Source organism: Camelus ferus, chromosome 31, assembly GCF_009834535.1.
Source record: "Camelus ferus isolate YT-003-E chromosome 31, BCGSAC_Cfer_1.0, whole genome shotgun sequence".
In the NCBI taxonomy this organism is placed as follows: domain Eukaryota; kingdom Metazoa; phylum Chordata; class Mammalia; order Artiodactyla; family Camelidae; genus Camelus; species Camelus ferus.
The window spans coordinates 19,576,765-19,601,729 of NC_045726.1; the positions used below are offsets into that span (position 1 = coordinate 19,576,765).

Here is a 24,965-nt window from a genome sequence, read left to right on the forward strand (position 1 = left end):
CACATGAAAAGATGCTCACTATCAATAATTATTAGAGAAATGCAAATTGAAACCACAATGGGGTAGCACCTCATGGGGTTCAGCGTGACTATCATCAAAAAGTCTACAAATAAGAAATGTTGGAGAGGATATGGAGAAAAGGTAACCCTCTTACACAGCTGTTAGGAATGCATACTGGTGCAGCTTCTATGGAAAACAGTGGAGATTCCTTAAAATGCTAAAAATAAAGTTACTCTATGATCCAGCAACCCCACTCCTGGGTGTATATCTGGAAAAGACAAAAACCCTAATTCAAAAAGACACCTGCACCCCACTGTTCATAGCAGCACTATTTACAATAGCCAAGATGTAGAAACAACCCAAGTGCCTGTCAGCAGATGGTTGGTTTAAGAAAATATGCTCTATATACAATGGGATATTAGTCAGTCATAAAAAAGAATGAAATAAGCCATTTGTAGCCAAATGGGTGGGCCTACAGGACATGGTACTTAGTGAAGTAAGTGAGACAGAAAAAGACAAATGCTGTATGATATTTGGAATCTCAAAACTAATACAAATGAATCTACATGCAAAACAGAAACAGATTCACAGACATAAAAAACAAACTTATGTTTACCAACGGGGAAAGTTGGGGGCTGGATAAATGAGTATGGCATTGACAAAGTACTGTACATAAAATAGATGAGCAATGAGGATTTACTGTACAGCACAGGGAATTATATTCAACACCCTGTAATAACCTATGATGAAAAATAATCAGAAGAACGTATATAACTGAATCACTCTGCTGTACACTGGAAACCAACACAATACTGTAAATCAACTACACTTCAACATATAGAGATGTATGTGAGGGTTTCTGGACTCTATTTTCTATTCCATTGGTCTATATGTCTGTCTGTATGCTAGTACCACACTTTTTTGATTACTGTATCTTTGTAGTTAGTTTTGAAATAAGGATGTGTGACCTCTCCAGCTTGGTACTTTATTTTCAAGACTGTTTTGCTTGTATAATTATTGTTCTTTGAGATTCCAAATGAAGTTTAGGATGGATTCTTCTATTTCTGTAGAAAATGGCTTGGGATTTTGATGGGGACTTTACTCAATCTGTAGATTGCTTTGGTAGTATTGATATCTTTGTAATATTAAGATCTCCAATGTGAATGTGGGATGTCTTTCCATTTATATCTTAATTTTTTTCATTGTTGTTTTATAGTTTTCAGTGTTCACATGTTTTGCCTTTTTGGATAAATTTATTTCTAAATATTTTTCTTTTTGATGCAAATATCAATAGAATTGATTTCTCAATTTCTCTTTGTATTATTCATTGTTAGTATATGTAAATACAACTGACTTTTTTTTTTTAACCTCTTGATTGAGTATGATCAACTTAAAAATGCTGCACAACTTGATTAGCTTGGAAATAAGATACACTTGTGAAGCCATTACCACAATCAAGGCCATAAACTTACGTATGACCTTCTAAAGTCTCCTCTCACTCCATTCATTTATTAATTTTAGTATTTATTTATCTATTTATTCATTATATATTTTTCTTTTGTGATAAGAGCACTTACCATGAGATCTACTTTCTTAGCAAATTAAGTATGCCATATGTCATTGTTAACGCAGGCCTTATGTTGTATAGTAGATCTCCAGAACTTACTTAATGTGCATAACTGACACTCTATACCATTTGTCCAACCAACACCTCTTTACTTTACCCACTTCCTAGCCCCTCATAACCACCATTCTATGCTCTGGTTCTAAATTTGCCCGTTTTAAATTCCTCATAAAAGTAGGATAATGCAGTATGTGTCATTCTGTGTCTGGGTTATTCCACTTAGCGTATTGTCCTGCAGGTACATCTGAATTGTCCCAAATGGCAGGATTTGCTGCTTTTTAAAGGCTGACTAATATTTCATTGTATTTATATGCCACATTTTCTTTGCCCATTCATCCATTGACAGACATTTAGTATGTGTCCATATTGAGATTATGGTGAGTAATGTTGCAATGAACATGGGAGTACACATATCTCTTTGAGATTCTGACTTGAGTACTTTTGGATATATACCCAGAAGTGGGATGACTGAATCACATGGTATTTCTATGTTTAGTTTTTTGAAGAACTGGCATAGATTTTGCATAGTGGCTGTATTAATGTGCACTCCCAGCAGCAGTGTACAAGGCATCCCATTTCTCAGCATCCTTGCCAACACTTGCTGTCTTTTGTTTTTGGGTAATAGCCATACTAATGGGTGAGAAGTGATATCTCATTGATTTTTGTCGTTTGCATTTTCTTGATGATTAGTGATGGTGAACATCTTTTCATATACCTGTTTGTATAAAGGAAGACTTTTGTACGTCTTCTTTTGAATAATGTGTATTGATGTCCTTTGCCCATTTGTTAATGGTTCCTTTTGGATTTTGGATATTAACCTTTTATCGGACCTATGGTTTGCAAGTATTTCTCCCATCCCATAGGTTGTTTTACATTTTGTTGACTGTTTCTTTTGCTGTGCAGCAGCCTTTTAGTTTGATATATTTGTATTTGTCTATTCTTTCGATGTCATATCCAATAAATCATCCCCAAGTCCAATGTTTTTATGCTTTCTTCTATGAGTTTTATGGTTACAGGTTTTATGTTTATGTCTTCAATCCACTTTAAGTAGTTTTTGTGTATAATTTGGGATAAGGATGCAGCTTCATTCTTCTGCATGTTTATATCCTGTTCTCCCTTCACTGTTTATTAAAGAGACTATCCTTTCCAAATTTTTTGTTCTTGATATGCTTTTTGAAGATCAGTTGACTGTACATGCATGGACTTACTTCTGAGCTCTCTGCCATGTTCCAATGTTTTATATGTTTCTTTTAATGCCAGTGCCATAGCTTTGTATAATATATTTTGAAATCAGTAAGTGTAATGCCTCCAACTTTTTTCTTGTGTAAAAGTTCATTGGACATGCAGGGTGTTTCATGGTTCCAAATGAATTCTAGGATTATTTTTTCTATTTCTGCAAAGAATGCCATAGGGGTTTTGATAAGGATTGTACTGAAACTGTAGATCACTTTGGGTAGTATGGATATTTTAGCAATATTAATTCTTTCAATCCATGAACATGGGATGCCCTTCCAATTATTTGTGTCTTTAATTTCTTTCATCAATGTTAAAACAATGTTAAAATGTACAAATTTTTCACCTCCTTGGTTAAGTTTATTCCTAAGTATTTTACTTTTTGATGCTATTGCAAATAAAATTGTTTTCTTACTTTCCTTTTTGACTAGATTTTGTGTGGGTATAGAAATGCAACTTTATTGTATTAATTTCTTATATTACACTGATAGAGTTTCATATGTTGAACCATCCTTGCATTCCAGGAATAAATTCACTTGGTCATGGTGTATAATCCTCTTCTATGTTTCTGTGTTCTGTTTTTTAGTATTGTGTTGAGGATTTTTGTATCAATATAGGATGTATATTTTGTGTCAATAAAGGTTATTGATCTGCAGTTTTCTTATGGTGTTTTTGTCAGGCTTTAGTATTGGGCTAATGTTAACCTAATAAAATCAGAGGTACTTTTTAACTTTTTGTAAGAGTTAGAGAAGGATTGGAGTTAGTTTAACTAACATTTAAATGTTTGGTAAAATGTACGAATATGTAGCTAGTCCATGGTTTTTTGGGGGGAATATTTTTTGATTCCTAATTCAATGTCTTTACTTGTAGATCTATTCAGATTTTCTGTTTCTTCATTATTCAGTTATGGATGATAGTATGTTTCCAGGATTTTTTTTTACTTAGGCTTTCCAATTTGTTGGTGTACAACTGTTCTAGTATTCTCTTAAAATTCTTTTTGTTTCTGCAAAATCAGTAGTACTGTCCCCACTTTTATTTCTGAATTTAATTTTTTAATGTATACTTTTATTTTTTATACAGTGATATTTATTTATTTAGGTTTTTTTTTGGTAAGGGGAGGTAATTAGGTTTATTTATTTATTTACATTTAGAGGAGATACTGGGGATTGAACTCAGGACTTCATGCATGCTAAGCAAGTGCTCTGCCACTTGAGCTATACTTGCCCACCTTTTATTTCTATTTTAGTAATTTGAGTCTTGTTTCCTTTTTTCTTAGTGAGTTTAATAAAAGGTTTGTTAATTTTGTTGATCGTTCCAAGAATCAATTTTTATTTCATTAACATTTCTCTATCTATTCTCTATTTTTTTATTTGCTCTTATCTTTGCTATTTCCTTCCTTTTTCTAGCTTTGAGTTTGGTTTGCTGTTCATTTTGTTGTTGTTCCTTAAGACATAGAGTCAGGTTATTAATTTGAGATCTTTCTTTTTCTTTAACATAGATACTTATATAAGTATGGTATAAAATTCCATCTTAGCCCTGACTTTGCTGCATAAGTTTTAGCCTGTTGTTTTTATTTTTATCAAGGTGTTTTCTAATTCCTCTTGTGATTTCTTGTTTAATCTGTTGGTTTAAGAGTGTGTTGTCTAGTTTCCACATATTTGTGAACTTTCCATTTTCCTTCTATTTTTGGTGTCTGGTTGGATTCCATTGTGATCATAAAAGTAACTCTGGAGATTAAAGATGATTTCAATGTTTTAAAATTTATTAAGGCTTTTTTTGGTGGCCTAACATATGGTCTGTTCTGAACAATGTTCCATGTGCACTTGAGAAGAATGTGTATTCTGCTGTTACTGAATGGAGTGTTCTGTATGTGTCTTTGTGGACTACTATATATTGGTACACAAGGGATGTTGTAGTCATCAAGCCATCATCCACTGCAGCTGCCCTTGATTTTTCAACATGAGGGGATTCAGAATGGAGGAAAGCAGGATACTGGCCCTAGATAATTCAGGTGCACATCAAAGGAATGATTTCTATGAGCCCAGACTTTTGCAGCTTCCCATATATAGGAAAGTGGTAAATTAATTAACTCAAGATGTCTGATTTTTCTTTAATTAACAGTAATATTCTGATGTTCTGACTACCTGATTTTTGTTGTGAAAACTCTTACATATCTTAGTTTCTCCCCTAGCTCTTTGGAGCAGTCCCTCAAAGCTATCTGAGAGGCTGTGGGGCTTTAGTCCTCAGAAAGTCCGCCATATAAAATATAATTCTCAACTTTTAGGTTGTGCTTTTTCTTCAGTCAACAGTTTTGGCGACCATCACAAAGGGACCCAGAGCAGACTTCTCTCCCTTGCCTGAACTCTATGGGGATCCACAGCCTGATACCAGCAGAGGCCTTTTGGGCCCATCTGCCTCCTCAGAGAGCCCAGATCAATGTGGGTGAGTCTCTCCTGGTCCTCATACATCCCATTATTGGCTGATGATCTTAAGTTTTATTCAGGGGTGTTAAAAACTCCTCTCTGGAGGAGTAGATTGTCCTTGAAACTTGATTTGGGTTATCCTCAGTTGAAAGACACTGAGCAGATTTTGCTCAATTTAGACACTGAGTGGGCTATCCTCAGTTAAAAGACTGCGAAGTCTTTGCTCAGTTGAAAGACACTAAGTAGGGTTGAGCTGGGTTTTTCCTTGAATTGGCTATTTTAAGTAGGGCTTATCAAAATAAATGTGAATATATCTCATGAGAGCTTTCAGCTCCACAGAAGGGACATCTCCTCCTGGTCAATAATGGCTTTCTTGGGCAACTGAGGAGCTTGCGAGAGTGATGGAGGGAGGTCCACATACCATGCAGACTTCTCTATAGGAAAACCCACTCATTTTAATTATCTTGACAAACTAACCTCAGAATGGGGAACAGCTTTCTAAACAAAAGAGAGAGAAATGATAGATTGCCTCCAGCTATACCCCAGCCAGGTTTATGTAGGTACAAAACTTAACACTTCTAAGTATGTACTTAATTGTGAATTAAAGAAAATCTTGCCCTGAAAAATGACTAAGATGGGGGCTCTTCTATTGTATACAGAGCAGTCAAGTTAGAAAAAGTTGGCTTGATAAAACATCTTCTCAGAATTCTGACCTTAAAGAAACAAAAGCCCTTCTGGGGGGGGGGGGGGACTTGCATTTCTCTTCCTGTGCCTTTGAGATGCAAATGCTCTCCCTGACCTCCTACGTGGTTTGTGTGTGTACGTTGTGCATGTGTTTTGAGGACTTGGTCTCTGCCGTCCAGAAGATACATGTATGGTGTACACTTGGCAGACAATCAAATACTTTGGGATACTGACTAATCTTTGGTCTGACTGTTCCAACTCTGGGGCTTTTTGCCGTCTTAACCTTTGTCTTGTCCGACAGCACAATAAAGGTCTTCACTTTCTGAGACAATTCTTGGGAGTAAACGTTCTGGATCTTCTTTAGGCAACATCCTTCACACTCCCTTGTGGGGAAGCCCCTTGCATCTTACTGGTTCGAGTCAGAATTAAGGTATATCTCATTAGTGGCCAGATTATGAATCCTTTTAGATTGGAGAAACTTCTAAAGTGGTAAATATTTTAGAGTACTCTCGTTATAAACAGCTGTTTTATTGGCACCTATAAAAAACAAATTGAAAGGTGGAAATTGTGTATATATATCGCAGTTAAGTTAACCTAGGAGCTCCCTTAATTTAAAACAAAGAAACAAAATTGGTTTGGGGAAGCCTTATTTATGGCCTCTGCTTCCCTTCAATAAGTCTTAAGGATGCTAAAAAAAAAAAAAAAAAATTAGAATGTTAATATGCTAATTGGGTTGATTCACAAGGAAATAAGAAAAATCTTAAGAGAACGTCTAGCGACTTTTCCCCAGCAAGGTGGAAATTTTAAACGGACTCATTCCAAAAGGATAAAGAAATCTCTAGATGGTTATTAAGAAATGGGAAAAATAAAAAGACGTTATTGGGATTAAAACAAACAGTTTTGATACAACACTATTTAAGGTTGAATGGATCAAAGGGACCACCCCCCAACCCTGGCCCCAATACTAAAGGGCCCAAGACTAGTCTGCCCTATTTATAAATATATATATATTTATATTTATATTTATATTTATATTTATATATATGTATATTTTAAAGGCTGATGGAAAATTACACTGAGATATCTGAGCAACAATTACTTGGGGTGACAGGCCAATTAATCAAGTTTAAAGATTTACAAAAGGGCCTGAGTCCCTTGGTTCGAACCCTCACTGGGAACCCCAGAACCTTTTTTACCAAGTAGATAAAATGGGGGATTGAAAAATAAGGAAAGCTTTTAGGACTCCTTGTAAGACCAAGACGTGTTGATTGGGTCCAACGTTAAAGGTATAAACGTTGATAGAATTGAGATGAAAGTTTATAAAAAATGGTATGTTTTAATGGGCTTTATATAAGATGGTTATGTTGTGGGAGATTCGGTTCTTGCCTCGTGCAGGAAGGAGTTCAAGAGCAAGGCTTGGTAAGGTGAAAGCAAGTTTATTTAGAGAGGTACCCACTCCATACACAGAATGTGGTCCATCTCAGAAAGGTGAGAGGGAGAGAGACCGAGAGGTGTGGGGTGTTTAAAGTAACACCTTTTATGGTCAGCCCTGGAACCGCCATGGCGCCTGTGGGTGCGCCATGAGGCTCAAGGTCAACGGGAAGTCGAGTCTCCCGCCATCTTGGTTCTAACCAGTTTGCCCTCAATGGCTGTGTCATTCCTTCAATGGTGGTGCCCTGCCCCATTCCCTCCCACTTCAGTTACCTTTCTTTTGCTTAATTATATTTTGAGATAGACATGTTTCAGTAGGGAATGTTTCCCTTGCTTGATATTATAAGGCAGGGACTATGAATCTGCCCCTCAGGAAATATTAATTAAACATACTAAAGGAAGCCAGTAGGGTTAATTGAACCCATAATATATAAAGACTGAGAGCAATATTCAGGGGCTAATAAAAATAATAGTAGACATTTTGCTCTCGGTCTAACCTGTGCACCCAGAAAGAGGGCCTTTGTTGAATGCCTTATACAAGCTTTTGAAGGCATGGCAAATTAAACTCTTAAAGTTTTAGAACATAGAACTCTTGATTTTCAGCTTAGCTGGAGAGCTTCTCACTGATATTAAAAAAGAAGCATATTAAAGAAAATATAGTTGGACAAATGAATCTTTGGATGTCATTCAGGTGACAGACCAGTTCTTTGGGAAATTAAAAGCAACTGTCTTTGTCTTGCAAATCTTTTTACAAATCAGAAATGTAAATACAACTCACAGTGACCTGAGACAGAGCCTCATTTGCTCAATCAAGTAAAACCTAAAGCTAAAGGAGAAGAAAAAGGGAAAGGCCCCCTCACCCAAAATCTCACAGTTTCCTTAAGGTTTGACCAAGAACAGATAGAAATCATTAAGAGTCTTTTCCACAAACAGTAAAGCCTTAGCAAGCAAATTTAATTTATTCCAACTGTTATTTGTAAACTAGTAAGTTTATTTTATAATATCTGATTCATAAATAAGTTTTTAGAGTGAAGGTATGAGATCTCTAGTTTTGCCTGTTTATATGTCTGTGTAAACACATTATACGTATAGTATGTCTCTACCTCCAGAGAGTTCTATCAAAATTAAAATTATAAAATAGCTCTATTTACTTGACTTAAAAGTAAGCACTTACAAATTAAATATTTCTGAAAAGGAAACTGGCTAGAATGAATATCAGGTTCACATGATTTAGGATAATCCGTATTAAATTAATATCTGCTATTAAAGCTGGCTTACACTTGCTGACTTAATCAATATAGATGTGTTTTTCTCTTACTGTACCTAGATTTACTGAAGGTCAATAAATTCATGTTATTTCTATTGCAGAGTTCAACAAGAAAAAAAAAAAGCTTGATAAGGTATGGTTTTTCTAAGTTGTAAAATAAAAGTAAATGAGGTAAAGAGTTTTTAGGTGAAATCTTTTAGAAATAATTATGTTTTGGGGTATGTCTATCTAAAATAGATTCTCCAGATTTTGGCTAACTTGAGTTTTGTGAGGTTAAGTTAAATGATGGGAACTCATTGACTGTCCCAGCTCATTTCAAATAAGATAGAATATTAAAACAATAATTGCTCAACAGGTCTAAATTTAACCGCTTTTGTCTTCTTATGAGATGAAAAATATGTTTTTCTTTTTCATCTCATAAAGATATGTGGGGTTTATTAAACACATGTCTTGTACCACATTTAAAAAAAGAAATTATACCATGAGAAGTTGTATGTTTTTAGAGGTTATGGAATATTTCTAAGTTTGCCAATCAGAAAGTGGTGGGATGATAAACAGTCCACAATTACTTGCTGCTTGTTGGTTTTTGCTAGAGATAGAGATTTATAAGGATTAAAATTATAATATGTAGTTAAAGCTACTAAAAATAAGAGAAACATTTTGTTATACAGGGAAAGCAGATGTGTGTTTTCAACAAAAGAAGGTATAAAAGATGGAAATGCATGTTGTTAAGGGGAAGGAGTAATTTTGTCATAGAGCTGATCATTTCTAGATTTAAAAAACAAAATTGGGATCAACTAATATGGATACACAGAGTTGTGGTAGATTTTGTTTAAAAGAGTTTTAAGCATGATCAGGCTGGGATTAGATTAAATTTAATTAGATAAATGGGTTTTGTTATTAAACATAGGCTGGTACAGGACTGGATTTGATTTCTCTCTGTTAAGAGAAAAAAGTTTTCTTGGAATACTGCTTTTGATAATAGATTAAGTGAATTTCTTTGCCTTTAAGCAATCTGTATTTGCTTTTTGAAATCTTTTGTCACTTTGGTTAAGTAAGTAAGTATTGTTTCACTGTGATCTATGATCCTGTTTGACCAAGTATTTTTAAACTTTTTTTTGATATTTTTGACAAACTTCCCAAGTAATAAATTCTAACTAAAGTTTTTTTAACCTCCAGCTAACTCTGGGGTGCTTCAAAGTAAACCCCGAGACATCTCAGAGAGGGATATTAAACTAACTAGACTTACCTGGTGTGTTAAATTACTTGAGAAGCATTGCCAAGTGACTGGAGATAAATATTCCTCCATATAAATATTGGAATTTCTGTAAATGTGATATGTCCTGGTATAATGTTACCGGTCATAATTCTGGTTATCTTGAAATGTTATGTGTCACATTAATGTTCAAGTTTCTTGACAATTGCATTGCAATCAGATCTTTAACCACGCCACTTTAAGACTTTTGCTGTTTATAGATAATCATTGTTTCACTCTGATGCTTTTATAAAATGAAGATCTTCAAAAAGATTCACAAAAAGGATTTTTTTTTTTCCTGACAAATATGTTTCTTATAACTTTGAGATCATACCACTGAACTGGGTAAGAAATTACAAAACTCTAATGGAAAGCTGGACAACTTCACCCAGATCAACAGGAATTAATTACATGGGACTAAATGAACTGATAAATATGACTTACAATTTTATGACTTTTTCCTGAAATATACTGGACTTTAATCTTTGCTTTCCAGAAAAACTTTTCCTCTTATGCTATGACCTTCAATAGGTTGATAAAGCATAACTGTGTAAACAAAGATAAAGATAAAACGAAGATTTTTCTCTCTACCCGATCCCTCCAGAATTTGGCTTCTCCAGCTCACTCCCCTGTGGACTTGATGGTTGCTTGTGACAGATTACAACTATTTATACTTACCACTGCTTTAATTTTTATCTTAATTTATGCTTTGAGTCTCTCTCTGCTGAACTATGACCTTAACGTTATTAGCTATGTTACGTGTCCTGTCTAAATTATAAGATCGTATTACCCAGTGTGTAACCAGGACTCTGTGATGGCCAAATGTCTTGAGGCAACTGAGCTACATATATAATTGCATAGGATAATTGTATTTGTACAACTCTAGATATGGGAAGATGCAAGGGAAAACATTTCCTGGCTCATCACAGACTAGCGAAACAGGCGATCCAGAGAATTTTAGATTATCAACAGGGCCTGATCCAAAAATTAACACATTGATTGGCCTGTCAACTTAATCTCCACCTGATCTAGGACTGAGCCTTCCTATCAACCATGGGACAAAAAAAGTCAAAAAATGCCTCCCAAACGTCGCTCGAATTTATGAAGGGGCACCGTGGATGAAAAATATCGCCTGCCATATCAGGAAACAAATGATGTTGCAGGCATCAAGCCATCAGCCACTGCAGCTGCCCCCGACTGGGCACCCTGAGGGGACGCAGGATGGAGAGAAGCGGACACTGGCCCCTGATGGCACAGGTGCGCATCACAGGAACGATGTCATTGAGCCCGGCCTCTTGCATCTTCCCATACAGAGAAAAGTGCTGAATTCATCAACTTGAGATATCTGGTTTGTCCTCAATGAACTGCAATCTTTTGATGTTCTATCTGGTTTTTGTTGCAAAAACGTTTCCCTTACCTCTTTGGAGCAGTTCCTCAGAGCCATTCGAGAGGCTGTCTTCCGCGCTTAAGTCCTCAGAAAGTCTGAATAAAACACAGTTCTCAACTTTTAGGTTGTGGTTTTTTTCAGTCAACGTCTATTAGGTACAGCTGATCTGTAATATTGCTGAGGTGCTCTATTTTCTTATTGATCTGGCTTTCTTATCTATTATTGAAAGTGGTTATTGAAGTAGTCAATTATTATTATGGAACTGTGTTTCCCTTTAATTCTGTGAATGTTTGCTTCATATGTTTCTGTCCTCTTTTTGGTGCATATATGTTTATAGTTGTTATGTTGTGTTTAATTAACTTTCGTTTAATCAATAATGTCTTTATCTCTTGTAAGTCTTTGAAATGAAGTCTGTTTTGTCTGCATTAGTATAGCCTACCCAACTTTCTTTTGGTTAATATTTACATGGAATATCTCTTTCCATTTTCATTCTTTTTTCTATCTTTAGATCTAATGTGAGTCACTTGTAGACTGTATAAACTTGGATCATTTTTCTAATCCATTCTGCCTATCTCTGCCTTTTGATCAGACAGTTTAATCCATTTACATTTAAAGTAACTGTTCCTAAGGAGGAACTTACTATTTTACTACTTTAAAAAAAAGTCTTATAGTGTTTTTGGTCTCTCTTACTGCCTTCTTTTCTGTTCAGCAGATTTTTAAAAAATTTTAATGGCAGGTTTTAATTCCCTTCTCATATACACTTTTCTGTATATCCTAAAGATGTTTTCTTTGTGATTATCACGGGGGTGACATATAACATCCTCAAGTTATAATACAATCTAATTTGCATAATACCAACTTAACTTCAAATGCATATAAAACCTTTACTCCTATACAGTTCTGTTTCCCCTTCATGTTAGTAATATCGCAGATTACACCTTTATACGTTGAGTCTAATAATACAGATTTATAATTGATAATTATTTTAATGCATTTGTCTTTTAAGTCCTGTTGAAAATAAAAGGTGTAGTAGCTACGAAATTTAAAAGAATACTAGTTTTTATACTTGCCCATGTCTTTCTTTGTCAGATCTTTACAACTTCATACTGTTATGAGTTATTGCCTGGCATTTCAAACTGAAGGACCGCCTTTACTGTTTCTCACAGGTCAGGTAGCATCCAAACAAGGTCTGTTCTGCTCCCTCCAGTGCAAGGTGATGGGGCTGTGGGGACTGGGAAACAGAAGGCTCCCTGCTCAAGCAAAGCCACTGGCACACTGGGGAAGGAGTCGGGCGATGGCAAATAGAAAGATGCCACAAAACTTTCTTGTCATTTTAAAGATGGCTTTTTCTTGCTGGAATTTTTGCTTGGTTGCTGTAAACCTTTGACTTTTTCAAAACCCCTACAAAATTCGTTCAGACAGCTTCTGGTTGCTTTCTTCATGTTTCTGTGGGAAAAGGAGAGCTCGGAACCTCCTAGTCTGCCATTTTGCCAAAACAGTTCTTTTTTAAATTAATTATTTTATTTTTGGTGGAGGGGAGATAATTAGGTTTGTTTTATTTTTTTAGAGGAACTACTGGGGATTGAATCCAGGACTTTGTGCAAGCTAAGCATGCACTCAACCACTTGAGCTATACCCTCCCCCGCAAAAGTTTTTTTTAACGTATCAAACTGGCAATGATAAAAAAATAAATTGTAACATTTATTGAGAGTTTTTTTGAAACTGGCAGTATCATCAGTGTTGGTGACCGTGCTGGAACAGCAATCTTTGTGTGTTTGTGCGTGTTTATGTACATTATTATATATGTATCACATTTATGTCTAATAATAGGGTTGATTAAAACATATGATGGTCCGTCATGCAGTGAATTGCTACATACCTAGTAAAATTCATATTGGAAGAATATTTAATTTCATTGCACTGATATTATTCATTATTTCAAAATATATTTTAAAACCAACAGCTTATTTTAAAAAAGTATCTGACCTCCCCCACTCCAGTGGCAATCATTATTGTCTTGAGTCAGCCCATTCAGTAGTTGCCCATCCCTCAAACTCTTCTCTAAGTCCGGTCCTCTGGGGTTTACACCTATTTTGGATCTCACATGCCCCCATACTTACCAGCTCACGTTTACAGAGCATTGTCATCTGGACTCAAGGCAGCAATTGTGAGATAACATTTTACTGAAAGAAACAAGGAGGCTGAAAACGTTGAATGGACTCTCCAGAAGTTAAGAGACTGTTTACCAGGAAATGTATTAATCCCTCCACAAATATTAACTCCTATTAACTCAGGTCTCCTAGAGAGGAAGGGACCTTTATTATCGCCATTTTTCAGCTGAAGAAACTGTAGCTCTGGGAAGGTTCTATCTTGGCCAAGGTTCCGGAGAGGATTATTGGTAGGGTCCAGACTTCAACCCAAGTATTCTGGCTCCCAGCCAAGGCTTTCAGTCACAGCTTGGCTGTCCCTTGTTTTTATTCGTAGTGAAAATGATAAAATGATGATTGTTCATATAATGAAATATAACACAGATGGACAGACTGAGATTTCAAAATGTAGAATAGATAAACAAGATTACACTGTATAGCACAGGGAAATATATACAAGATCTTGTGGTAACTCATAGCGGAAAAAAATGTGACAATATATGTATGTTCATGTATAACTGGGAAATTGCGCTCTACACTGGAATTTAACACAACATTGTAAAATGACTATTACTCAATTAAGAAATGTTAAAAAAAATAACAGATGTGATCGACAAAGGCTTTCACTGTCCAGCGCTTTTTATGAAATGCTTTCACTTATAAGAGCTCTTTTATCTGTGAAAAGTCATTTGGCTGAGACAGGAATGGACACTCAAGTACCCCGCGCTTGATGGGGTGAAACCCATTGCAGGAATTCATGATTATTGGTAAATAATACAGTGTGGAAAAGTAATAAAAGTGCCCCACAGTCCTCAGGGCTGCGCGCTGTGACTCCCGCAGAGCAGCACACCAGCTGAGAAACAGCAAAGTTACTGTTTTGCTTGATAATAACAACGCCTTGCACTCCGGAGCTAAAGGAAAGGCTTTTCTTAAGAAAACGGAAAACTCAGATCGCAGGGAGGCGGTGACCTCACCTGGGTCCCCGCAGCCGCCTGGTGGCCCCGTCCTCCCCGCGGCGCGCCCCGGCCCGCGGGCACCTGGGCGCCGGGGCACCCGGCGGGGGGGGGGGGGGTCGGTGCGGGCCCGGGCTGCGGGTAGTCCCCCGCCCCGCACGTGCCGCCCGCGCCCCCGCGCCCCGCGCCGCCCCCCACCCCCCGCCACCCCCGCCGCCCCCGCCGCCGGCTCCGGGCCCGCTCCCAGCCTCCCCACCCCCGGCCGGCCCGGGCCCTCCCCGCGCCCCCGCGGCCGGAGCTGCCCCGGCGGGCGGGCGGCCGGCGCGAGGCCCCTCCCCGGCGGAGCCGCTCAGCGCGGAGGAAGCGGAGGCGGCAGCCGCGCCGAGACCTCGCCGCGCTCATGGCGTCGCCCGGGTGAGTGCGGCGCCGGCGGCCGCGCCGGGGAGGGGGCTGCGGCGCCGAGAGCGCGGGCGGGGGGCGCGGGGGTGGCGGGAGGGCCGGGGCCGCGGCCTCGCGGGAGCCCCCTGGCCCCGGCCCCCGGCCGCGCTCGCCCTCTCCCGCCGCCCGCGGGGAGGGGAGGCGGCCGCGCGGTGGGCGGGGTGCGTGCGGGTGTCGCGGCTCGGGGTGCGCGGGGGCCGCGCGGTGCGGGGCGGGGCGGGTGTGCTCTGGTCGCGCCCCCCCCCCGCCGCCCGCCCCCCGAGCGCCCGGGGCCGGGAGCCGCGCGCCCGGCCTCCTCCGCCCTGCGCTCCGCGGCCGCTCTCCCGCCGGCGCTGCGGCCGTGATCCAGTGCCGGGGCCTCCCTGCCGCGGGCCCGGCCCCAGCGGCCCCGCAGGGCGGCGGCGCGGACCCGCCCGGCCCGGCCCGGGCCTTCCGCTCGGGCTGCGCCGCGGGGCCCGGTAGCGGCGGCGGCTGCCGCTGTGGGAATTTCACCTCCATTCTGCTGTCTTGGTGTCCGAGTGTTCTCTCTTTGAGGAAATGATGGTGACACATAGAGTTTGTAATTAAAAAAGAAATCCTTACTGCAAAATAAAACCTCAGCAATTCATCATGATCACTTTTGGGTTTGATAGTCTAACTAGTCGCGAAAGCTGGGAATGACTTCATTCACCCAACAGCCCCGCTTCACAGAGGAGGAACATTTAGTCTCAAGGTCATTGCTTTGGTTGGTTAATAGTCTGCATTTGACTGTTGTCCGCCATTCACAGTGTCTTAGATCTAGTGTCTGTGATAGCAGATCGAGTTGTTACATCCTTACACATCACGAAGGCCTTTTACCGGTGGGGGTGGGGGCGTGAGGCAGAGATGATGGATCTGAGGGCCCTTAGAGGTGAGGCCTGAACCATGCCCCCGAGCGAACGGGCTCAGTGCAGTGGAGCAATATGGATTTGATTCCACCAAGTCATGGGCATTTTCCATCCACCTGCTGTCTTTCTAGGTTTGGGGAGGAGCAGTCAGAAGCACCCAGTGCTCTGAGCTTGGAAGTAAAATAAACAGCTCATCCCTCAGAAGGCCAGGCTGATTCACCCAGAGGTCCAAGGTCCCACTGTATTCCTGGCCCTCTTGTCAGGAAAGGGTGAGGCAGGATGGACTGGAGGCAGGAAGGGCTGCCATGAGCCTCTTTAAAAAGTGATGGTGCATTTGGTGTCCAACCCACTACTTTGTAGAGCTGGATCAGAGCAGTACTTAATGCTGGGCTGGTATGCACTGCTGTAGGTGGCTACAGGGACATAGATTTGATATTTGCAGTTCCAGCTATTTGTGAATGACCCCATGAGTTTGCGGTTCGTGCTGATTTCTGAAGGGTACCCACTGCAAGGGTACAAAATTTTTAGTGTATTTCATGGAAAGAACTATGTACTTATTATGGTATGTACAAATCTGGGGACAGTCCCCATCTCCAGATGTCTGCGGGCTTTGCTGGTAGACCAGAGTCCAGACACGGAGACCTGATTTCCTAAGATCCCCAGGCCTCTCTCAAGTCAGCAGTCATCCAGCCTAGTAGACTGGGTGTTTTGGGAACAAATCCAGAGATTCAGGGCAGGGATGGCAGGGGAGCCATGATTTATCCTGGGCTGTTCATGGAGGAGCGACCAAATCTGGTGTTCTTTTCCAAGTGACAATTTCTGTAAGACAGCTGGGAAGGAAAGAAGAAATCTTGACAATTTTTGAGGACCTTACCCATGTGCTAGGCATTATGCAAAACAAAGTGGCAAGAATGAAGGCATCAAAGGAAAAAGATACATTTGAGATGACTCACAGCCCAGTGTGTTTGGAGCTAAATAGAGACAAGGCCACAGATGGAGGCTGGGCCAGACTGCAGGACCTGGCCTCCTTTTGTGGGCTTGATGCCCACTGTTCACTGAGGGATGTTTGTCACCCAGTTCTTGGGGAATCCATGTGACAGCAGTGTGGGGAAGGCGGAGCAGGCAGGGGAGATGGAGGTCATCAACCTGCTCCGTCTACCCTCTCCCGTGGGCTTCCTTTCTTATAGCCCCCATCTCTTCTTTCTCTGCCTGCTCCTTCATTGTTAAGGTTTCCTTGGGTTCTGTAGCCCATCTCTGTAATCCCCAGTACATGTGCATGACTGCATCCACCCCTTCAGCTTTAAATGTCCCAGGTCAGAGGTTCTGAATGACTTAGGGTCCACGATTCATGGGTGAGCTTCCAGGGTCCTGCATTCCTTGAAATTGTATGCAGTGTTGCGGGGTTGCGGGGGTGGGGGGGCGATGTGTATTTTCCTGGGACCAAGTCCGTAGCCTTCATCACCTGTAGCCCATCTTGAATGGGCTCCTACTCAACCATCCATTCACACCTATCTAGATGGATAGCAAACCTAGTTACCTGCAAAATACATATTTTTCCAGGTTGTTGATGGTAGGGATTTTAAAAAACAAACATAAAACAGAGAATAAAAATCAAGTATAGTCTGAGTTTCCGTAGACCACCACTTACAACATTTTGGTGTTTTTAAAATTAAGGCATTATTATTATTTTTTTAACCAGAGAGATATCCTTACAGGTGGACCTAAATTCCCCTCCCACCCTAGGTGGGTATCCTGACAGACATCTTCCCTTGTATTTACACGTTATATTTGTTCTTTGCTCTGTTTCCATCCCCGGAATTTTTAAATTTATTATTTTACACATAATCTAAAAGTTGCCATCTTAACCATTTATTTTCTCTCTTTCTACATAAGCGGTCTCATACTGTTCAGCAGCTTGCTTTATTCACCCATCAATCTGCTTTGAAATGCTTTCTTTGCATGTGAGAACAAAGACCAGATTCACGTAAAATCTGACATTTGTATAATGTTCTGTGGCATGGTTATGAGCGCCTCCAGTTTTCTCTGTAAGATAACGCTGCATAGCTGGTGGTGTTGCAGAAAAATGTGTTACAGCTTGGTGTTACGGCTCAGTTGTGACAGCAACCCAGATCCGGGCAAGAGACCAAGCAAGCAGCACTCAGGGTTGGAGAACTCAGGTTTACTACACCACCCAACCCAGAAGAGTTAACACTCCAAGCTCTGGACCCCGTCTGTAGGTTTACACAGGCCTTTATAGGTGCCAGTTTTACACTTTGCAACATCATATGCAAATAAAGTACAACAGAAGTTGACCAACCAGGAACAAGCTTTGTAGAAATAGACCAATCAGGAGTGAGAGAAATTACCAATCAGAAGTGAGCTCAGGGAACCAATAGAGCTTTAGGGGTAAGTAAGCCGTTTCAGAGGCAGAAAGTGAGAGCGAGCCTCTGGGCCAGGGAGCCGGGTGGTGCCGGCAGGAGAGCAGTGGCCCTGCTTGGGGGCCATGCCGGGTTTTTTTGGGGGGCTTCCCGCCTCAGTGTCTCCCTCTGGACATGCACAGGTGTTTTTATAAAGCAGGTAACAAAGAATTGTGGTCATTGTGGTCAGCGAGCCTGTCCGGTTTTGAACTGATGCTCCCAAAGCATCTTCATAAACGGTTGTGCCATCACCAGGTTTTATGGGTTCTCTACACGCCCCAACATGGGATGGCATCAGACTTTAAAAGTTTTGCTGTCTGATGGAATTACTGAGTCAAGAAATAGGAAGCTAACGCCACCTTCACTCCCCATGAAGAGAGAAACTTTACCCCTGACCCCTTATAATCCCTCAGAAGTAGTCAGTCCCACTGTCTTTGATCCGGTGGATAACATCAAATTCTAAGCACCCACAGCCCATTAGTAAACTCACGTCATCAAGTTTTTGTTTCAGGAAATGTGGTCATTATGCACTCGAGCAGTCCCTGCGCTGGGCCGGGAGTGAGGCAACAGACCTGTCCTGGAGTGAAGGTGTGGGAGGCAGGGGGGGTCCACCGGACACCTCACCCTCCCTCCTGGCCACTCTTGCAGAACTTACCTCCCTTGGCATCTGAAGGCTCTCCCATTAACATCCACTGGACATTTAAAAGTACCTGAGACGTAACTTTAAAAATTTTTTTTGGTGGGGTGTGGAATTAGGTGTATGTATATGTGTATGTATGTATGTATATATATATATATAATGTTTTTTTTTAAATATATTTTTTAATGGAGGTACTGGGGATGAACTCAGGACCCCGCGCATGTGCTCTACCACTGAGCTCTACCCTCCCCCCTTAACTTTTTGTCTTCCCTGTCCAGAAAGATTCTCTCCCAATGCCATCATTTTGTAGGGGAGGAAAGGATCCCGGACTTCCCCGTCTGGCAAGGGCTTAGCTTTCCCAGTGGAGCCTGGCCTGGGCCACATGAGCCAGAAGAGCTCCGGGCTCTTTACTTGGGTGGAGGGTGGGTCCTCTAGCCAGTCCAGGGTAGCGGAGCAGAGGACCCACAGGTCATACTGCGGGGAGGAGACACTGAGGAACTCAGACAAGGTATATACCTGCTCCTGGGAGAAGTCCATCAGGAGCCCTTAGCCTCCGCTCAGGAGCTACAGTGGCTTCCAAAGGTGTGCAGGTGGCTTTGCCAGCAGGACGCAGCCTTAGCCCTTCGCCCGTAGATCTGGGATTGCCCAGTGAGCCAGCCGCCGCCACCACAGTGTCTCCCCACTGGAGAAAATGAGACAAAGAGGAAGGTGGTGTGGACTGACCCATCCCTGGCTCTGCAGAGCAGCGCACCGAACCCCGCCTCCCTGCCCCTGGATGGCAGCTGTGTTAGCGCCTCATCAGATCGCATGCCAGCATGGCCAGCCTGTGCCCCAGCGCGAAGGGGAACCTCTTCCTTCCCAGAACCACGAGTGGCAGGGGCTTTCCAGTCTGAGCGAATGTTCTTTTAAATTTAGATCCTGCCCACTTCCAAGAAGTGTGTTATTGGGCCCCGTTCTAAGTCCTTTTGCGTGTATTACGGTTTTTAATCTTCACAACAATCCTGTGGCACTGTTACCCGAGTTATACAGATGAGGGAACTGAGGCCCATCTCATAAGCAGTTTGGGTTAAAACTTGATGCAGAACGACTCCATTAAGGATAGTTGGATTAAATTTGCTTACTGAGGCGCAAACAGAAACGTGGATTCAGTGTTTTGTTCCGATCACAGAGCACACACACAGTGTCTCTGGCACAGTTGTGAAGGAAGCTGAAGGAAGGATGTGTTTACTTGGTTTGTTGGGATGAAAAGCTGTATCAGCAGAGTGGCTGTACCTTCAATTATGCTGTTAATGCTGTTATGGTGGCTGAAGATGGGATAACCTGGAAGCGGCCCTGTCCCTTAGAGAGTGGTTCCCCATGGGCGCTGGTGCGCTGGGAGGGAGACCACCGGCATCTCAGGGGAGCCCTTCTCTGCTGTAGTTCAGAAGTGGTGCTTCTGTCTTAGATTCTCTGCATCGTAACTTTTTATAAAATTCTTAGTTGCCTTGAAAAGTAGTTAATATAGACACATGGTAAAAGTTTCAAAAGGTATAAAAGGGACATAAATGAAAACTCAGGTGCCTCGCACTCTGTTCCTGTCTGAGAACCTGCATCCTTGCTGGAGAAGCATCACCGTGGGAGGCAGGGCACAGTAAGGATTCTGGGTCCCCCTCCTTGTTCTGTTTCAAACCCACACTGCCTTGTGGAGGTCTGCTTTGTTATTTTGTTTCTGTTTAGATTCTTGGCTCTTGCCCACGGACGTGTGGATCTTTGTGCATAGAGAAATCGAATAATCTTTTGTTGTATGTGTTACAAATTCTTTCCCTCTGTCTGTCATGTGCCTTTTGACTTTATGAAGATCTTTTTTTTTTTTTAAATATTTTCTTTCAGAGCATTTTTTGTTTCATTTTCTAATTTAGCTCTTAGATCCAGGTGGTTTTCATTTTGGTGAAAGAATTGGTAGGGATTTACCTTTATTCTTCCCAGGTTGTTGGAACTGAAAAATCACCGGATACTCCGAGCGACCTGGATTCGGGACAAAATTTCTGGGCTCTTCTTTTACTGGACGCTCTGTTCATTCATGCACCAGGACTACAGAGATTTATTTAATTTATTAATGTATTGTACTATATTTTACTGTCTGGGAGGTTTTGTCTTCCTTCATTACCATTCATTTTTTCAGAATTTTCCAGATTATTATTGTGCAGATAATTCTGAATAGAATCAGCTTATCTGCTTTTGAGCCTCAATTCACTTACAGGTTAATTTAGGGAGAGTTACACTTTAAAATATGGTAAGCTTTTCTTTTTCTCTAAAAAGAATATGCCTCTTCATTTATTGAAGTCTTTTATATTCTTTAGTATTTAGAAATTCTTTATTTATGAATAAATTTTTTATTGAGGTACAATTGATGTACAATATATAAAGTTACAAATGTACAACATAGTGGCTCCCAATTCAGAAATCCTTTTCATATAGATGTTGCACATTTATAATGTATATTCTTAATTTTTTTCTTGTTGATACCCTAGTGGGAATGTCCCTTCCACAGTTCTAAACTTCTGTTCACGTACAGGAAGGCAGTTGGGTTTTTAACATAACTTTTTTTGTACATCCCCTGAATTCCCGCATTGCTCACAGCTGCTTTTCAGTTGCTCTCTTGGGTTTTCCAGCTCTATCCACATCATAATTGCTTTCAGTTATCCCGGAGAAATAGCAAGCCGATTCTGCCTTTGTCGTGGGCGGACGGTGTGTCCTTAGGAAAGACGCCAACAGTGGTCTATTGGGTACGTGGTGGGGCGCTGCCTTCCCTAAGCCTCCCCCGGCCCCTTGCAGGCCCTGTGCTGCTCAGCAGCTCCGAAGGCTTTGTCCCTGGATCCTGGGCCAGAAGTGGGCACCGGATTGCCCGTGGGCCCCTCAGCCCTGCCCTGCCCACAGCCTTCCCAGTCTGTTGAAATTCCTCACAGAGATGTTCAGAGCCCATCCCTGGTTGTCACCTCTGGTGCTCCCACCCAGGGCCTCACCTTCTTCAGTTTCCTCTCAGTGTGAAACAGGAATGCTGACTTGCGCTCAGAGCATCCTGCAGAGTCAAAGCCAGAACCTTTCCTGGGGCCCAGAACGTTGTCTCATCTGACCGCTCCCTCTGCGCCAGCCGCACCGGCCTCTGCCTGGAACGCCTTCCCCGGGAGCTGGGCGCCTCGTGCTGTCACCTGGGGCCAAGTCTGCACGCTCACGTCCCCTTCCCTGGGAGGCCCGCCCTGACCCAGTTACAGCAGCGCCCCCCCTCCCCCTGCTGTTCACAAATGCCCGGTCCCCTCATCCTGGTCCACAGCTTCCTCCCCAGCAGCTCACCTCCCAGCGTGCCCCCTATCTAAAACTTTCAAAAATTGTTTATTGTCCTCCCCCCCACCTCACTGACTGCGAGCTAAGAGCACAGATATCTGTCTTATCCCAACCTCAAACTCCTGGAAAAGCTCCTAGCAGCAAATGAATATGCAGATAAATTCAAGAGAACAGCGATCGCCTTCCATAAACATGGCTTCGTGTACGTGAGTCTCTCCGGGTCCTTACAGCAACCTGATGAGGTGCGCAGCGCAGGGAAGGGCAGCCTTGCTGCACAGATCAGCGTACGTTGTGTTTTGTAGAGTTTGTGTAGTGAGTGTTCACAGCGCGTCCCCAGCGAAACTCTTTAAGGGCCTGGAGGATGGGGCGCAGTTTACAGCCACGTCCTCTTGTGCGCTGCACATACACAGAGTGGGCCTGGGGCAAAGACGTGTCCTTTTCTGAAACTAGACTCTGCAGACACAGTGAGTTAAAATGGGGGCGCACTGGGTGTCAGGGTGGGCCCTGCTCTAGTGACTGGCGCCCTCACAGAAGCAGAGAAGACACACAGACACACGCAGGGGAGAACCCCTGTCAAGATAAGAGGCAGAAACGAATGCAGCTGTCAAGGGCCACGCACACACCGTCCCAGCTCGGTAGCGATGGTCTAACACGGTGCCGCAAACTGGGCGGCTTACAGAAAACAGACATTTTTTCTCTCACAGTTCTGGATGCCAAGGGGCTGAAACTAAAGTGTGGGCTGATTGGTTCCTTCTGGAGGCTCTGAGGGAGAGCCTGTCCCAGGCCTCTCTCCTGCCCTGTGGTGGCTGCCAGCAGGCCTTGTGTCCCTTGGATTGTAGGTGCGCCAGCCCAGTCACCTCCACTTCCATTGTTGTGTGCTTTTCTCTCTGTGCATCCAAGTTGTTCTCTTATAAAGATACCAGTCATTGCATTAGGGGCCCAGCCTGCCCCAGTATGACCTCATCTTAATTTAGCATCTCAATTACACCTGCAAAGACCCCTTTTCCTTTTCCGTATAAGGCCACGTTCACAGCCCTGGGGTTAGGACTTGAACATAGGGTTTGTCGGGGACAGCGTTCAGCCCACCAAGAGGGTTTGAAAAAGTTTATGACTAATTTAGTGAGCGACGGGCCTCAGGTTTTGTTTTGTTTCCGAGGTTGTCATGGGGTGAGGGTCCCCAGCCAGGGCCAAAGGACAGAGCCCCCAGGCTGCCTTGTCTGCTGGTCCAGATGCGGGGCAGCAGGGGCCGGGGAAGATCTTGAAAGCTGTCTGCATCAAACAGCAAAAACTGGGTCAGACTCGTTGCTGTGTGAAGCAATTAATAATATATTGCCAACTACACGAAGGGAAGCAACTGCCACTGGGTTTAGCCCCTGTTTTGTTCGATTTTCTGTGCCATCCTCTTTTGTTGGCACCTCTCAGTGCGGGAGCCAGGTCTGCTGCTAGGCATCGGCCTGTTCTTGGCGTGGAGGGACATTGCCCAAGGAGGGCCTAACTCCGAGGTGTCGCAGGCATCTCCATCTCAGAGGGGGATCTCCTGGCTTAAAACCTCCAGGTGAAGAAGCAGTGCGCCTCAAAAAAGACAAGGGAAGTGCGCCTTGCTCTGTGTCTTGAGGGGTGACAGCTGGTGAGGCAGACAGCCCAGAGTTGTCGGGGTCTTGATTCTGCCTGCCAGACGTGAAGGGAGCCCCGTGTGCAAGCAGGGTGCCTGCTTCCTAACTTAGTGACAAAGGACTGTTCTCAGGGTGGCGTTCCGATCACCCCTTGCCCTGCAGAGCGGTCCAGGGGCCCAGGCCCCGGCCGGACCTCTGTGCTGGTGGCCCCCAGGCCGTGCCTGAGCTGGATTCCACTTTTGGCTCTGTGCCCTGAAGTCTTGAAAGGACCAGCATGGGCCTCAGGAGAAGACTGAAATCTAAATAGCCCCGAATAAGGAAGTGGAACAGGGCACACGGGGGCCACTGGAGGCCCGGTGTGTTTCCAGTCTCTTGGCCTGGGCGGCTGGTGGACAGGCAGGAGGCGGCTTAGCAAGTCTGCAAGGCTGGGGTTTGCAGGCTGCCCTGGGGGTGGGCAGGTGGGCTGCTTTGGATGATTTTTGTAGTTACTAGCTGTAATTAGGAGTCACGTAAAAGCCATCTGACCCTTGATAATGAACCGAAAGGGAACCAGAAGCTGCGTGTGCGGGCTTTGGCCCCGAGCTTCCTAGCTGGGTGACGTCGGGTGGCCTAGCCCCCGTAACAAAGTCCCACAGACGAGGGGCTTACCATTTGTTCCTCACAGTTGTGAAGGTGGGAAATCCTAGACCACAGTGCAGGCAGATTCAGCTTCTCCTGGAGCACCTCCCCCGGGCTTGTCGGTGGCCACCTTCAGGCTGTGTCCTTACGTGGCCTTTTCTGTTCACCTGCAGAGAGAGAGCGGGCTCTTGGGGGGGCGGGGGCCTCCTCCTCTAATGGGACACCAGTCCCATCAGATCAGGGCCTCACCCTTGTGACCTCATTCAACCTTAATTATTTCCCCAAAGGCCCTGTATCCAAATACAGTCACATTGTGGGGTTAGGGTTTTAGCATAGGAATTTGAGGGGATGCAATTCAGGCCATACAAATACTGAAAGATGAGTTGTAAATTAAAAAGCATTGCACAGTTTGGTGCAGTCATTGTGGAAAACAGTATGGAGATTTCCTCAAAAGACTGAAAACAGATTTACCATATGATCCAGCAGTCCTACTCCTGGGCATATATCTAGAGAGAACCCTAATTCAAAAAGACACCTGCACCCCAATATTCATAGCAGCACTATTTACAATAGCCAAGACATGGAAACAGCCTAAATGTCCATCGACAGATGACTGGATAAAGAAGATGTGGTATATTTATACAATGG

At 42.8% G+C, this 24,965-nt stretch overlaps 1 protein-coding gene across 2 annotated transcripts in view; it reads left to right on the plus strand.

The window, feature by feature from the left end:
* Positions 1-24,965, plus strand: part of LOC102517879 (up-regulator of cell proliferation) — an 88,362-nt gene that overhangs the window by 47,848 nt on the left and 15,549 nt on the right. Inside the window, exon 1 of one of the 2 annotated variants that reach the window (XM_032470979.1) lies at positions 14,665-14,818. The exons of the other annotated variant lie outside the window; for it this stretch is intronic. Coding sequence (XP_032326870.1) covers positions 14,805-14,818 — 14 coding nt within the window. The 5' untranslated portion in view covers positions 14,665-14,804. Of the gene's footprint in view, positions 1-14,664; positions 14,819-24,965 lie in introns of those variants that run through there. 2 annotated transcript variants of the gene reach the window in all.